This window comes from Salvelinus alpinus, chromosome 7 (genome assembly GCF_045679555.1).
Source record: "Salvelinus alpinus chromosome 7, SLU_Salpinus.1, whole genome shotgun sequence".
In the NCBI taxonomy this organism is placed as follows: domain Eukaryota; kingdom Metazoa; phylum Chordata; class Actinopteri; order Salmoniformes; family Salmonidae; genus Salvelinus; species Salvelinus alpinus.
This window is the reverse complement of record NC_092092.1, coordinates 12,373,498-12,391,057: the sequence shown is the minus strand read 5'-3', so window position 1 is coordinate 12,391,057 and position 17,560 is coordinate 12,373,498. Positions and strand designations below refer to the sequence as shown.

General features: G+C 42.6%; 1 protein-coding gene across 1 annotated transcript in view; it reads left to right on the top strand.

Annotated features, from left to right (window-relative positions):
• Window positions 1-9,183: 9,183 nt before the first annotated feature.
• LOC139580293 (uncharacterized) overlaps window positions 9,184-17,560 on the top strand; it is a 36,565-nt gene continuing 28,188 nt past the window's right edge. The window contains exons 1-2 of the mRNA XM_071408835.1: window positions 9,184-9,195; window positions 9,747-10,735. Of these exons, the coding sequence (XP_071264936.1) occupies window positions 9,184-9,195; window positions 9,747-10,571 (837 nt within the window). The 3' untranslated portion in view covers window positions 10,572-10,735. The remainder of the gene's footprint in view (window positions 9,196-9,746; window positions 10,736-17,560) is intronic.

Genomic DNA, 17,560 nt, shown 5'->3' with positions numbered 1-17,560 from the left:
ATCCCACATGAGGCAGTTATCTTTATTGACAATATTCATCCCCTGCTCACACAATTCTAATTCTGAAAAGTGAAAGCATATCTGTAAGAGTGGTTGGCCTAGTATTAGTCGTAGAGTTTTATGCAGTACCCAAAACCAATCTGTGAGTTAATTTGACCATTGGAAAAAACAACAACTTCGTAAATACTGCAATGCCGTTTGGATTTCATTTTCAAGCTGATGATTGCACTTTTCTTCACAACACCGCAATAAATGTGAGTCCACATTTCAAAGAGTTTCTTTGCGCCCCATGGGGGATTCTAACTTACAACACACCGCAACAGATTAAAGGAATTTGGCGCCTTACCACTCTAAACTAACTGTCCAGAGCTGTATTTTCTCGTGATACACATTATTTATTATCAGAGCGTGCCAGTGGACTTCTGATAAATATGCTTTAGTGAGAAAGTGTTGGGATCACGTACAACCACGTTTAACCACCCCCAAAATGAATATTTATGTGCAATTTCCCCCACCCACAACTTCTCAAATTATTTTATTTTTTATATATTTTTTTACATTTGAAGGGGTTGGGCCAACTTAATTGGAGAGAACGGGCTGGTGGTAATGACTGGACGGAATGGGTGGAATGGTATCAAATACATTAAACACATGGCCGTTCTACCCTCAGCTTTAAAACAAGCAACACAGGGAGTGACGGTACAGCTGGCAGGTAGGGGTTTTGACATGTTCTGTACTATAGTACTATAACAATGTTTTCCCTCTCCTGATGCAAGCAGAACAAATCATTCGGACTGTTTATTTCAATGTCTTCTGATTACAGTATTTAACCTTGCCAAGGACTATATATTTTTTATGAAGATTAACACCTGAGCCTTGAAATAGTACCCGGAATTGTGGATAAGGAAAACTGATGCTATTCGACGTGTACAACTATAATACAGATCTGGATTCTAATTGCGTAACAGAATCACATTTCACTTAGGCTACACATTTTATAAGGAGAGATTCGCCCCATGAACCGCCAACTGTGGACATCTCCCATAAAGACATTCATAATTTAGACTTTTATTTGATATTGATATGTTCCCTCAATAAAAGCTGATTCACTCCGACTCTACATTTTACCTGCCTTCATATCTCTTGATCTAAATATTGAAAATGCAGAGAGAAAGTGGGTCAGAGAGCAGGCAGATATCCAGAAGAAATGTTCAATGATGCGAAACAGTGCAGGGCAGCAGTTGAAACACACAGCAGCAGTGAATTCCCCCTGCCTGGCAGAGACAGGTACCTGAGCAAACCCAGCTTTGTTTAAACAGTTGCTCACGCTTGATGAGCCAGAATGGAAGGGAGCGCTGATCATCACCAGTTGAAAAAGCGCTTCCCCAATGTAGAATTTGTAATGAAGTGGGTTTGCAGAGTATGCGGAGTACTTGACATGTTTTGATGACTTTTCGTCTCTTCTCGATGGCTGGCTGGGATCCAGGCGCGGGTGACATAATGTTGGGGTGTTACAAGGTGAGCTGACAGCTCAAAATAAGTTCTGTGCTACTCTGGCTCTGTGCATCAGATGAAGGTTACCTTCTGCACAGGTCTTGCCCTTCTCTAGCTCACCAGGTCTATATTTCACAGAGCTGATTGATACTGAGTGTTGACATGTGGGCTATTTGTGCTATTACAGTATACAGCCAGGTCAAATGAGGAAACTTCTCAATGGGATTCTTCTGAGGTGATCTCAAGACATTCATGTAGTCTAAAAACATAGGCTTGTATTACTTATGGAAATCTACATAGGGCAATTGCAGAAAAAAACATTGGTCTATAATTTAGGTCACACAGAATGTACATACATTTTTAAGACAGTGCATACTAGATTGAGTATAGCACAATAGCTGTGCTTTCAAGTACAATAACCATACTGTATAACATACAGTAGAACAGGGTTCACCAACTTGCGGCCCATGGGCCGAATATTGCCTGAAGGTGATTTCATTTGGCCCCCCAAGTTTTCTGAGCAACTTTTTTCATTGTTGGACATAAACAAGTGTAAAAACACCTGCAAATCAGCTCCAAGTGATTTTAATTTTGGAAATATGTTCCAAAGTATTCTCACACATATTAGAGAGATATGTGAGATCGCATACAAATGTAGGCGTTTGAAATATTATGTTTTAGTCAAATATATCTGTCTGGGCTTCTTGCAGTCAATTTGCAGTCTACAAATGATTTGTAATTATGTTCTGGCCCCCCGACCGTCCACTCAAGAAGAAAATAGTCCAGCGGCTGAATCTAGTTGCTGATCCCTGCAGAAGGCCATGTGAAGGCCTTGTTTATCTTTCAATTTCTGGGATAATTGGCTGATTTTGGTTTTCACCTCCGTACCACCATCCCCAAACTGACAACCCGGCTCAGCCTTGCATCATTTGCCAAGATGGCCCTTGCTGTATTTCCCCTGGGCAGTCTCTTTTTCAGTCCGCCGCACCTTCCATCTCGAACACACCAGGTCAAAACACGGCTCAGTGATGTTCACACCAGCTGGCCACAGGTACAGATATAATGAATCCTGAAAATACACACTCTTACAGAGATAGACTCCAGCCCAAAGTAATGTTCAGCAACAGAAAAATGTGTGCGAAATCAACTGGTATTGTTGGCAGCGTTTGTATAGCCTCCACAACCACATTACTATCGGTATGTATTTGTGTTACTCATGCGTTATTCGCAGGCTACTACTATGTTTCTCCTGTGACGGTTATATATGGATGTTCTACCACAACCTGGGTAGACTACAGGAAATGTGAATAGGCAGCAGGTAGCCTAGTGGTTAAGACCAGTAACTGAAAGGTTTATGGTTCGAATCCCCAAGCTGACTAGGTGAAAAACATGTAGATGTGCCCTTGAGCAAGGCACTTAACCCTAATTGCGACCGTAAGTTGCTCTGGATAAGAGTGTCTGCTAAATGTTAAAACTTTTATTAGAAACCCAACAGTATGTATTATCATGTACATTTAACTGGTGAGCATTCAAGAGCATGTCGTTGTCATATTACTCATGAGCCATGCCTCTCATTCACACTTCTGATATGAATAGGATTGAATAGGTCACAAAAGATCAATGAACTGATGGGCTATCACGTCCGCCGGTGAACAGAGATACAGTATGAATGTCAGAGGAGGTTGCTGAGCACGATACCGTTACACCCCACAGACAAGAGGAGCTCAAAACAAACTATGTTTCAGATGGTACATTCACCTTTGCAGTCTCACATTGGCATTACTTTCCTGAAACGACAAAGTACAGTATATCTCAAACCAACAAATGCAGCCTAAATGCAGAATATTGACCACATACCTTGATACCAAAAAGCTGTTCAACACAGTTACTTCTAATCGAAAGAGGGATATTATAAGTGTGTAAATCTCCACGTGGTTCGTTCCACAAGTCGTTACACCATGGAGGCACATCTGAGCAGGGAGAATATTTATTTAATGAGATTCACCACGGCTCTCACCAGCTGGTCATCATTACGGATTCCCTCTCATATGCCCTGTTGACATCCCATGCTCTGCTGCCCACCACAGCACTGCTCCAGTCACCCTTAGCTCACATTCTGCAATGTATCCATAAATTAAGACATGGTTTCAACTGAATTATTCCACAAGGAGAGCAAAAGACAAGAAGAACTAGCCTCAGATACAGTAGCTACAAACGCTGTGCAAGGCCGTTATTGAGCCGACTGCTGATGGTGTACAATGCAGCAAGCAATAAAGACATTTCCAATTCTACAGGGTGCACTTCAGCAACTTGTTATTGTACTAAATGATGACTAAGGCCAGGATTCAATCAGATCAGCAGTAACCCACGGTAGCCGACAAACGCATAGCTTATCATTGCTTTTGTTTAGGCGTGTCGGAAGTGTAACTGGTTGGAGCTGTCAAATCCCAAAACTGATCAGGTTGTTACACCTAGGCAGTGGCCGTCATTCAGGTCACTTCTTGAGCCGTAACTGTTTTTTTGTTTTTTTTTGCCTGTTATGCATGTTATTTTGGCGTTAATACGTGTCACATATCAGTTCGCAAACAATGCAAAAAAATGTATACAGTATATAAATGAGTTAATAAAGACGCATACAAACATGGTCTCTTTTTTGCTTTCTTGAGTAAGGCAGCTCTAAAATACAGGTGTTTCAGCCTAGCTCAGTGCTTTCTGTGGTGGTGGGGCAGTCAGGATAAAATACGGAGCGTAGGGGTTGGTAATGTTCTCTAGTTGCACCGTGATTGGCTCTGTGTTCTGTCACTCATCACTGTACACTACGTCACCAAACAATCTACGGGGAGACCTCAAATTCAAGCCCCTTGGGTGCTGCCATAGAGTTACATTCGAAGTGCCCATCCAAGAAGCCTCAAGGTCATTGGCCACAGATAAAAAGACATCAAATCACGTTATATCTACAGTAGCTTTGATTGGTCTGATTATGTCAACATCATACCTTCAAAATCTTAGCTAGCAAGCTAGCAGTCATCATCATGAATCAAGTCAACTATCTACTGGCAAATACTTTTCAATACTTGTCATATGAGGAGAAATTATCGATAAAATGTATTGGTGCTCATCGGCCTTTGGACATAAACATTACACAACAAGTTGTAAGTTGAAAATTCAACAATGAGTGGTTTGGAAGGAATCAGTGGCTAACTGCAAACATTGCAAAGCAATCACTACTCTGCTGTTCAGTGGAGTGGATGTGTGATCTAAGTCTGGGTTTAACAGTCCCTTTTCCAAGCTTATACGGATAAACATTCAACATTCACCATTCTGTCAATCCAGCATGACTTCAGTCGCTTTCAAAACATCTGGAAACTCATAACTGGGAAATCTCAGACATCAGTGAATTCAAGACAACTGGGAACTCAGGGAAAAAAACTAGCTCTGACTGGGAAAATATGTTTTGAACGGCCATCCAACTCGGGATTCCATGCCGGAAACTCGGGCCTCTTTCTAGAGCTCCGACTTGAAGATCTCTAACGTCATGATTCAACCTTGTTTTTTCCAAGTTCCCAGTTGTCTTGAAAGCACCATAAATCCAGAGAATGACAGATTTTGATGACAAAGTTTGATGACAAAATTTGCCCACAAAGGACCGCCGCAGCAACTTCCTGTTCAAGTGAGCACAACACAACAAGGTGAGTCCAAAAATGTCTTGTATGCTGCTGCCCATGTTCTGCTCCCGAGTGGCACAGCGGTCTAAGGCACTGCATCTCAGTGCTAGAGGCATCACTACAGACCCTGGTTTGATTCCAGGCTGTATCACAACCGGCTGTGATTGGGAGTCCCATAGGGTGGTGCACAATTGGCCCAGCATCGTTAGGGTTTGGCCGAGGTAGGCCGTCATTGTTAATAAGAATTTGTTCTTAACTGACTTGCCTTGTTAAATAAAGATTAAATAAAATAATACATGATGTAATATGCCAGGGAGATATGTATACTATAGCTAATAAAGTAATACTAATTGTATGTTGTTTAGTAAGCTGTTAGTAGCCCATGTGCCTCACCCTAATAATTTGGTCCCTTTTCCACATGTAGCCTACAGCCTGTTTTAGAGAAATGTCATCATCAAACATTGTAAGAGCTTTCATTGTCTGCTTATATGCACCCTTTATTTATCATATGGTTCTGACTTGGTGTACAGGGAGAACACTGTAAGAACGGCCCATGTTCTGAATTCTGTCGCTGTAAATTTAAAAAGGGCTGAACAAATAGTTATATTGACTACTTTCGTCCTAGCTCGCTCATTAATATCTTAATCAAAACTTTGGATTGCCTCATATTTGCTCGTCGTCCCCTTATGCTATAGTTTGTACCTCTCAATTGTCAGTAGAAACCACACGTTTAAGCAAGTCTGCCATACCAGCTATGTTTTTTAAATGTCAGTAAATGAGGCTGAATGAACTGTTTCGCTGCCAGACAAGGCTCTGCTGATAGCCAGGTGTAACAGTGGTAAGGTGTTGGGACTGCTGTTGGGACTCTGCTGTTGGGACAGCTTTATATAGGCCCTGACAGTTTGTGGGAACCATTTGTCACCGTTATAGTCAAATTAATGTATTGTTTAGTGATGTGTTGTGTTGTTGCTTTGCTGGCATGCATAAAAAAATCTTTAGAAAATCTAAAATCGCCACTGCACCTTGGGTTGTTAAGGTGACTGTATTACCGCTGCACCGACGGTCATGAGTCATGACAGCTGTCAAATTCCACATGACCGTTTAATCACGGTAATTAGGCTTCTCCAAGCTCTGATGCTGCTGATGGGAATTAGTAGCCTACCAAACTTGCAAACTGCCTGGTACTCAGCACTATATTGTCCCTCTAACCACTCTGATATCAATGCAAATGTTATCGAAAATCGAATCAAACATTTCATGATAGCCCATACGCTATGCAATTGCGTGAGAAAACAGAGTGATGGCCTCTATTAAAAAGAGGATGATGCCATCAGCTTTCTATAGGCATACTGTATTTATTTATCAACTTTCCTAATATTAAGCACATTGCTTCTCTTTTTAAAAGGAGTATAGCCTACCTGGTTGGCATGAAAATGAACCATGGGAAAAGCATCCAACTATTTAATTTCTAAGAAGGCATGTATTTTTTTGAGCCAGGTGCATGATAATGGTCCATTCCAAATCAAAACAAATTTCACACGTATGTAATTTACTATATGTAAAGACAAGATTAAATCAAGAATAGTGTGATGGGTGACAATATTAGCCTATCACTTGTGAATTATATATTATCCCTTGTGAATGATGCCCAGCATAAGGCAACTGTTTCTACTTTTTCTAATCATAGTCCCACACCTCATATAGCCTAGCCCATGGGCCTATATGTTTTGATAAGGTTTGTACTTGGATTAGCTGACACAACATGCCATTGGAACACAGAAGGGATGGTTGCTGATAATGGGCCTCTGTACAGTTATGTAGATACTTCATAAAAAATCTGCCGTTTCCAGCTACAATAGTCATTTACAACATTAACAATATCTACACTGTATTTCTGATCAATTTGATGTTATTTTAATGGACAAGAAATTTACTTTTCTTTCAAAAACAAGGATATTTCTAAGTTACCCCAAACGTTAGTGTTCATATTTGACACATGATTACATCGTGCATGTGCATTTATACAGTAATTATTATTCAACATGTCCTCACCTGGGATCTGAAGTCATAATCTCTTGGTTCACAGCATACCAATCTTCCTCCTTCTCTTTTTTTCTCGGAATGCCGTTTTCGGCCAACTAAACATTTTTGTTCAGTTAACACTTTAACCAAAAAGTTGAGTAAACTGAAAACGGCTAAGGAACCAGTTAATTAATAGTAATTAGTTTAAACAACTATAATTCTTTAACATTGCAACTCACCAGTCAGGCCTTGGTGTAACAGACTAGATTCCGAGACAGAGACATCTGCGATAGAGAGATTTTTATTTCAACCCTCACAGTTGAAGAAAAGATGCACCATTGTTGGATTTGATCCAAGTCAAGTCTGTCATGCCAAGACGGATGTGTGAAACATCCCTTCCAAAGACGTTTTCACTTATTCAGTTGTTCTATTGCTTACTGACAAACTGGTAAAATCACACAGGTGACTACAGTAATATATATCTCTAGTGTCGAATAATACTAAGTTGTCTTACTGTAATGAATCAAAGTGATGTCTTCTCCTTTCAAAACAGGACACTAGCCAGGGGGAAAGTATGTTGCCTAGATCTATGGTGACAAGATGGGCACATTAGCAAGGAGTCTATTGTGAATCTGTTTGTTAGATTCTTAACTTGCCTAGCCTTGTTGAAACATTCAGTGCCGATGTCAGGAGCTCAACTGCAATGTATATCATCAGGCGATGATCTCACATTTTCTGCATAACGAACATCTCCAGCAGCACATGTTTACAACTGAACCATGGAGGGAATTGCAGCCGGACAGTCTCACTTCACACACCCATACATAAACAGATGTAAGGTCTTAAGTTGATCACTCTTTTGTTGCTGAGCACAGCAGGACATGCAAACTTGTAGTCTATTCAAGGTTTAAAAAGGCTTCTGAAATGTGTAATTTCCACTTTAAAATGCCAGACTTGATTTGCCATAATGAAAAATGTATCAACCCTTTCAAAAAAATTCCATTAAATATAATCAACATAATAATTCACATTTCCTGTTTCTGCAGGATTCTTTTCCTGCTGTAGCAAACTGTCTCAAAATAAAATCCTACATCTGTAGCAAGCAGTGTAATTTCCTTTCTTTCACTAACAGTAAATATGCTGCATTAGGATCATCTGTACACCCTGTCCATAGGCAATCAACATGGCAATGAGAACATTATTAATTTAGTGATTGACCCATTTCCAAATGGGATCATGTCCATTAGAGCGGACCATCAAACTGCCTTCTCTTTGATGTATGACTACATGAGACAAGAGACTGGCTGCACTAATGCACTAATCACACCGCAGCACATGCTGTAGATTTGAGCCTCAGATCGCTTAAGGCTGCTGCCATTGTATGTAAAGGCACAAAAGCAGCCATATGTTTCGAACAGAAAAGCTGAGGTTTCATCTGGAAGAAGAACCTTTAGTTAGTGGGGAAATTACTTGACATGTTCCCATTTGTATTTTTTAGATAGAGCTTCAAAGCTTTTACAGTACACCACACATGGTCCTGTAGTTCACACATAGTACATGCAAAACATTTTGGGACTTTATCAACAATGGACTAATGCAACAAATACCAAATGTTTTTAGGTGGAATTTTACTTTAATTGGTAATTCATTGTAGGGTCCAAGCAGTTTGGATACCTCCAATAAAATGCATTGAACCATATGTACTATGTAGTTTCTACATTCACAACATGGAATGACTAGTTAACACTGGGCTTGATGACATTTGGGAAGCTGTTTGTGGAAATTTCAATTCATACTGTAATAGCCATGCATTTTGGAAATGTATTAAATCCAATAATTCATAGTGTCAATAAACTGTAAGGCTCCACATTCTACTTTCACATTCTTATTTCGCTTCAGAACCTTTTTCCTATTAACAGCCATGGTATTGGCAGTCCCCAGCCCCAGTCCACATATTACTGGATTATTACTTCCATTGCAGTGCTTTGTTTCTGGGCTAGAAATGCCCAGAGGGGTTAGTGCTATAAGCTGTTGAAGTCGATTACCAGCTTACATTGACCTCACCTTATCAATGTGGCAACCTCTGGAGCTGCATGTGCTTTGCTTTGTCTCCAGTGAAAACACTGCACCTCATTTTCTTCGGAAAGAACAAAAGATAAATGTGTGGGAACTACAAACAGAACAGAAGAACTGACATTTTCTAATGAGCATTTTTTTCCTCACCAGCATCCGTTCTCAGTCCTCGGACTTCAATGTAATATCCCTGCCAAAATTCCTGAGTGGTTTCAAAAGGCTAATAGGCTGTGAAAGAGAATATGTCGTGTTGACCGCCTGATTATTGGAGAGACCCTATTTCCTCTCATGGGGTATTCTACAACAGTCACTTTACTATTGAAATAATCCCAGTCCATGCAATGTCCTAGTTGAAGGTTGCCAACGCCCTCCAAACCCTTCAGTACCAGCTGTTAAAATAGTGGAATCAGGCCAAAGTCCTCTCTATATATCTCTCCTTCCTACACCAGTGGGTTCCAGAAAAGTAAACCACGACCTACTGAGAGGTTCTAGAACAGTAAACCACCACCTACTGAGAGGATCCAGAACAGTAATCCACCACCTACTGAGAGGTTCCAGAACAGTAAGCCACCACCTACTGAGAGGTTCCAGAACAGTAAACCACCACCTACTGAGAGGTTCCAGAACAGTAAACCACCACCTACTGAGAGGTTCCAGAACAGTAAACCACCACCTACTGAGAGGTTCCAGAACAGTAAACCACCACCTACTGAGAGGTTCCAGAACAGTAAGCCACCACCTACTGAGAGGTTCCAGAACAGTAAACCACCACCTACTGAGAGGTTCCAGAACAGTAAACCACCACCTACTGAGAGGTTCCAGAACAGTAAACCACCACCTACTGAGAGGTTCCTGAACAGTAAGCCACCACCTACTGAGAGGTTCCAGAACAGTAAACCACCACCTACTGAGAGGTTCCAGAACAGTAAACCATCACCTACTGAGAGGTTCCAGAACAGTAAACCACCACCTACTGAGAGGTTCCAGAACAGTAAACCACCACCTACTGAGAGGTTCCAGAACAGTAAGCCACCACCTACTGAGAGGTTCCAGAACAGTAAACCACCACCTACTGAGAGGTTCCAGAACAGTAAACCACCACCTACTGAGAGTTTCCAGAACAGTAAGCCACCACCTACTGAGAGGTTCCAGAACAGTAAGCCACCACCTACTGAGAGGTTCCAGAACAGTAAACCACCACCTACTGAGAGGTTCCAGAACAGTAAACCACCACCTACTGAGAGGTTCCAGAACAGTAAACCACCACCTACTGAGAGGTTCCAGAACAGTAAACCACCACCTACTGAGAGGTTCTAGAACAGTAAGCCACCACCTACTGAGAGGTTCTAGAACAGTAAGCCACCACCTACTGAGAGGTTCCAGAACAGTAAACCACCACCTACTGAGAGGTTCCAGAACAGTAAACCACCACCTACTGAGAAGAACTATGTCATACAGACCAGGAAGAATCCTAGAGTTTGGTAAGGTTCATCTCTGGGGGACATACTTCTCTAATATTTTCCCATGTTCCTATAATGAATCAGTCACATGGTAATTGCTGCTGGTCTCCCTGCAGTTTCCTTTCACTCTCAAAATATGACCAATTTCCCCGTCACTTAAATGAAATATATGACAGGATTTTTCATTCTTGAAGGAGACAAGAACACCAACGGAGAGGAATAATTGTGTTCCTCATGGGGCACTCCTAGTGTAATAATCTAGAGACTTCCATAAAACTTGGTTATGGGAAATAATTAACAAATTACATTCAACAAGGGAGGCCAAGCTCAATTGATTGGTAATATATTCTTGTTCAGTTCAGCAAGGATGGATTTGTCTTCCTGACATTGCTGAATGATTCTCCCACCCCGCAATGTCAAAAAGACAATTACTGCTATGAGTGAAATTAAGCTATGTGAGAGGTTACACTAATAGTCTACCAAGAGTTCTCTTCTTGTTTCAGTATTGCAGCGTTTGCAATACCCAAGAGCATTCTGGTATGAGATGTATTCTTACCAGGACTTAATATTCCCACTGGACACAGGTGTCACACACAGTTTTGATTCATATTTGAATCATGAATTTGGTGCTGAAGTGCAGTGCAATGAGCACAGGAACTGTGCTGGTTTTTCCACTGACCTGACCTACTGCAAATGATACAGTCAATAAATTGAGAATAAGTTCCGGGGATCCTCCAATGGGAGTCTGAAAGCATCAGAGACTGTTTTGTATTCTGATATTTGATGTTTGTTTTAAATTCCAATGTAGATGTTGGTTGAAGGCTGTACACGTGTACGAGGCATACCACAGCTCTGACATCAAACTGCACACAACCACACGACTAGGAAACACTGTGGGAACACTGTGAGAGGGAGGGTTTTCTTAAGCCATGGAAGCTCCTCATCATAATTCTCTGTACTGAGTGCTGCTGGAGTCCCTTGTAGACAGGACAGAGAATGGCCGTCAGAAGTGATAAAGCCATGTTCCCCGAGGAATGGCACAGGGAGCTACTGTATGAACCACAGGATAGAAATTGCCACTGCTGCTGTGTGAGGGTTGAAGGGGGCTTCTACTTTTCAACAGTATCTGTCCCTAAACAGAAATATAAATGTAGGAGAAGGAAAAACATGTTTTCTGTGCTTCTGCCTCTGCGTTGCCTGCTCTTTGGGGTTTTAGGCTAGGTATCTATCTGTAAAGCACATTGTATCTACTGCTGATGTAAAAATGGCTTTAAAAAATGAATGTGATTTATTTATGTTTTCATTCTAGACAGATCAGAAAATATATCGTAGCCATAGCAGGGGACCCAGAGCAACTCAAGTAAGGTAAACAATAAACAAGTATTATCTAACGACTTAGTAACAGCCCTGGTCACTAACAACACTGGCATGGTTCACTCATGTATCTCACTCACAGTATTCTAATCATACTAGGGTGTCACGAACGTCGTAATCCTCCTCGTCTGAGGAGGAGCAAGGATCGGACCAAAGCGCTGCGTGGTTTGAATACATACTTGAATTTATTTAACGAAGACGAAACGAAGAACACTTTACAAACTAAACAAAACAACAAACCGACGAACGTGAAGCTATATAAACAATGTGCAAACATGCAACATAGACATAGACAATAACCCACGAACTACCCAATGAATATGGCTGCCTAAATATGGTTCCCAATCAGAGACAACGATAGACAGCTGTCTCTAATTGAGAACCAATCTAGGCAACCATAGACATACATACACCTAGACTAGACACTGCCCCATAAACATACAAAAAACCCTAGACAATACAAAACACATACATCCCCCATGTCACACCCTGACCTAACTAAAATAATAAAGAAAACAAAGATAACTAAGGCCAGGGCGTGACATAGGGAGATGTTGAACAGACAGACTCCTGACTAAAAACAAACAACGTTTATGAGTAATGTGACTTATAAAACGAAAACAAAATCAAATCAATCAGCCTGCATAGGGGTTCCCATGTTAACTAGCTTAGTTTGGACTATTACTCCCATAGAGATCCTGTTATATTTACTAGAGGGGATATGTCATAAACCCTCAAAGTTCTATAATAGGCTCAAAATAGCAGCCATCTTGGTCAGGGAGAAATCCAAAACAAGTTTAATTGGAATGAATGGCCGTAGAGGAATATGGTATTAATTTCCTGCTCTTACTTATACAAGAAAATAAAAGTAAGGAATGTGATGTATCATACATTTTGTAATTGAATTATAATCAACCTAAACTATTGTCATATAATTATAAATGTAGTTCATACAGGTTTTATACACTGTTGAGTGCTATTATATGATAACAATCAAATCAAATATTTATTTTATCACATGGGCCGAATACAACTGGTGTTGACTACCTTAAAATGCTTGCTTATGAGCCCTTCCCTACAATGCATAGATTAAAAATAGAAATAAAATAGTAACATCAGGATAGATAATAATAAGGTATTTAATGTTGATATGTACATGAAGGCAGGGTAAAGTGACTAGGCATCAGGATAGATAATAATAAGGAATTTAAGGTAGATATGTACATGAAGGCAGGGTAAAGTGACTAGGCATAAGGATAGATAATAATAAGGTATTTAAGGTAGGTATGTACATGAAGGCAGGGTAAAGCGACTAGGCATCAGGATAGATAATAACAAGGTATTTAAGGTAGGTATGTACATGAAGGCAGACCGTGGATCGTCGCCGGGGGCTCCGGACCGTGGATCGTCGCCACAGGAACCGGACCGTAGATCGTTGCCGGATGCTCCGGACTGGGAACCCTCGCAGGAGGCTCTGGACCGTAGACCGTCGCTGGAGGCTCTGGACCGCAGACCGTCGCTGGAGGCTCTGGACCGCAGACCGTCGCTGGAGGCTCTGGACCGCCGACCGTCGCTGGTGGATCAGGACCGCCGACCGTCGCTGGTGGATCAGGACCGTGGACAGTCTCAGGAGGTTCCGGACCGTGGACCGTCTCAGGAGGTTCCGGACCGTGGACCGTCTCAGGAGGTTCCGGACTGTGGACCGTCTCAGGAGGTTCCGGACTGTGGACCGTTGTATGAGGTTCCGCACTGTGGACCCTCGTTGGAGGTTCCGGACTGTGAAACGTCGCCGGAAGCTCTGGACTGGGAACTGTCGCCGGAAGCTCTGGACTGGGAACTGTCGCCGGAAGCTCTGGACTGGGAACTGTCGCCGGAAGCTCTGGACTGGGGACTGTCGCCGGAAGCTCTGGACTGGGAGATGTCGCCGGAAGCTCTGGACTGGGGACTGTCGCCGGAAGCTCTGGACTGGGGAGGCGCACTGGAGGCCTGATGCGTGGGGAGTAAAGTAAAGAACAGAGCAGCAGCAGCAAATGATGAGTGTAAAGTGTGAGTGTGTGTTTGTGTATATATAGTCAAGTGAGTGTGCAAGATAGAGTCAGTGCAGATAGTTTGGGTACCTTTAATTGACTATTTAGCAGTGGCTATTTTGCAGTCTTATGGCTTGGGGGTGGAACTTGAAGCTCTCGACCTGCTCCACAACAGCCACGTTGATGTGGATGGAGGCGTGCTCGCCCCTCTTTCTCTTATAGTCCATGATCAGTTCATTGGTCTTACTGATGTTGAGGGAGAGGTTGTTGTCCTGGCACCACACTGCTAAGACTGTGATCAAGCCTACCACCATTGTCATTTTGTCATTTGTCATTTTTATTAGGATCCACATTAGCTAATGCCGTAACGCAAGCTAATCTTCCTGTGGTCCAACACCAATTAACAAGATATTACTAACAACCACAAATCAAGACTTCGCAAACATTCAACAAGTAGACAATACAGACAATTAAAATACCTGACAGGAAACACATTTATACGCTGCACCGGCAAGATAGAACAGCACACTCCGGTAAGATGAGGAGGGGCGATCTGTGCATATTTGTAAACAACAGCTTGTGCATGAAATCTAAGGAAGTCTCTAGATTTTGCTCGCCTGAAGTAGAGTAATTTGTGATAAATTGCAGACCACACTGTTTGCCTAGAGAGTTTTCAGCTATACTTTTCGTGGCGTTTATTTACCACTACAGACGGATGCTGGCACTAAGACCGCACTCAGTCAGCTGTATAAGGAAATAAGCAAACAGGAAACCACTCACCCAGAGGCGGCGCTCCTAGTGGCCGGATACTTTAATTGCAGGGAAACTGTCACGTGTCTGACCTTATTTCCTTTGTTTAGTTGGTCAGGACGTGAGTTGGGTGGGTATTATCTATGTTGTCTGTTTCTATGTGGGGTTTTCTCGTTTGGCCTGACATGGTTCTCAATCAGAGGCAGCTGTCATTCATTGTCTCTGATTGGGAACCATATTTAGGTAGCCTGTTTTCTGTTGGGGTTTGTGGGTGATTGTCTATGTGTAGTGTTTGTGTCAGCACTATTGTTATTTAGCTTCACGGTTGTCACTTTGTTGTTTTTGTAGTGTTCAGTTTCTTTCATTAAATAATGACGAACACTTACCTCGCTGCGTATTGGTCCTCCGATCCTTCTCGCCTCTCCTCGTCAGATGAGGAGGACGAAGACAGCCGTGACAGAAACTTAAATCAGTTCTACCTAATTTCTATCAACATGTTAAATGTGCAACCAGAGAGCAAAAAATTATAGATCACCTGTACTCCACACAGAGACGCATACAAAGCTCTCCCTCTGTAACGGTTGCTCTCCTCCTCTTCGTCTGAAGAGGAGAAGCAGGGATCGGACCAATACGCATCGAGGTATTCTGACATAATGAATTTATTGACAAGACGAACACTGACACGATCTACACTTGAATGATACAAAATAACAAAACGATGTAGACTGACCTAAACATGAGAACTTACATAGACACGAAGAACGCACGAACAGGAACAGACTACATACACGAACGACAACCGAAACAGTCCTGTGTGGTGCAACATACACAGACACGGAAGACAATCACCCACAAACAAACAGTGAGAACATCCTACCTTAATATGGTTCTCAATCAGAGGAAATGTAAAACACCTGCCTCTAATTGAGAACCATATCAGGCAACCCATTTAAACCAACATAGAAACACATAACATAGAATGCCCACCCCAACTCACGCCCTGACCAACTAAACACATACAAAACAAGAGAAAACAGGTCAGGAACGTGACACCCTCGCCCTCCATTTGGTAAATCCGACCACAATTATATCCTCCTGATTCCTGCTTACAAGCAAAAATTAAAGCAGGAAGCACCAGTGACTCGGTCTATAAAAAAGTGGTCAGATGATGCAGATGCGAAACTACAGGACTGATATGCTATCACAGACTGGAACATGTTCTGGGATTCTTCCGATGGCATTGAGGAGGTCACCACATCAGTCACTGGCTTTATCAATAAGTGCATCGAAGACGTCGTCCCCACAGTGACTGTACGTACATACACCAACCAGAAGCCATGGATTACAGGCAACATTCGCACTGAGCTAAAGGGTAGAGCTGTCGCTTTCAAGGTGCGGGACTCTAACCCGGAAGCTTATAAGAAATCCTGCTATGCCCTCCGACGAACCATGAAACAGACAAAGCGTCAATACAGGGCTAAGATTGAATCGTACTACACCGGCTCCCATGCTCGTCTTATGTGGCAGGGCTTGCAAACTATTATAGACTACAAAGGAAAGCATAGCCGCGAGCTGCCCAGTGACGCGAGCCTACCAGACGAGTTAAATCACTTCTATGCTCGCTTCGAGGCAAGCAACACTGAGGCATGCATGAGACCATCAGCTGTTCCGGACGACTGTGTGATCACGCTCTCCGTAGCCGACGTGAGTAAGACCTTTAAACAGGACAACATTCACAAGGCTGCGGGGCCAGACGGATTACCGGGACGTGTGCTCTGGGCATGTGCTGACCAACTGGCAGGTGTCTTCACTGACATTGTCAACATGTCCCTGATTGAGTCTGTAAAATCAACATGTTTCAAGCAGACCACCATAGTCCCTGTGCCCAAGAACACGAAGGCAACCTGCCTAAATGACTACAGACCCGTAGCACTCACGTCCGTAGCCATGAAGTGTTTTGAAAGGCTGGTAAGGGCTCACACCATTATCCCAGAAACTCTAGACCCACTCCAATTTGCATACCGCCCAAACAGATCCACAGATGATGCAATCTCTATTGCACTCCACACTGCCCTTTCCCACCTGGACAAAAGGAACACCTATGTGAGAATGCTATTCATTGATTACAGCTCAGCGTTCAACACCATAGTACCCTCAAAGCTCATCACTAAGCTAAGGATCCTGGGACTAACCACCTCCCTCTGCAACTGGATCCTGGACTTCCTGACGGGCCGCCCCCAGGTGGGGAGGGTAGGTAACAACACATCTGCCAAGCTGATCCTCAACACTGGAGCCCACCAGTGGTGCGTGCTCAGTCCCCTCCTGTACTCCCTGTTTACCCACAACTGCATGGCCAGGCATGACTCCAAAGTTTGCAGACGATACAACAGTGGTAGGCCTGATCACCGACAACGACGAGACAGCCTATAGGGAGGAGGTCAGAGACCTGGCCGGGTGGTGCCAGCATAACAACCTATCCCTCGACGTAACCAAGACTAAGGAGATGATTGTGGACTACAGGAAAAGGAGGACCGAGCACGCCCCCATTTTCATTGACGTGGCTGTAGTGGAGCAGGTTGAGAGCTTCAAATTCCTTGGTGTCCACATCAACAACAAACTAGAATGGTCCAAACACACCAAGACAGCCATGAAGAGGGCACAACAAAGCCTATTCCCCCTCAGGAATCTAAAAAGA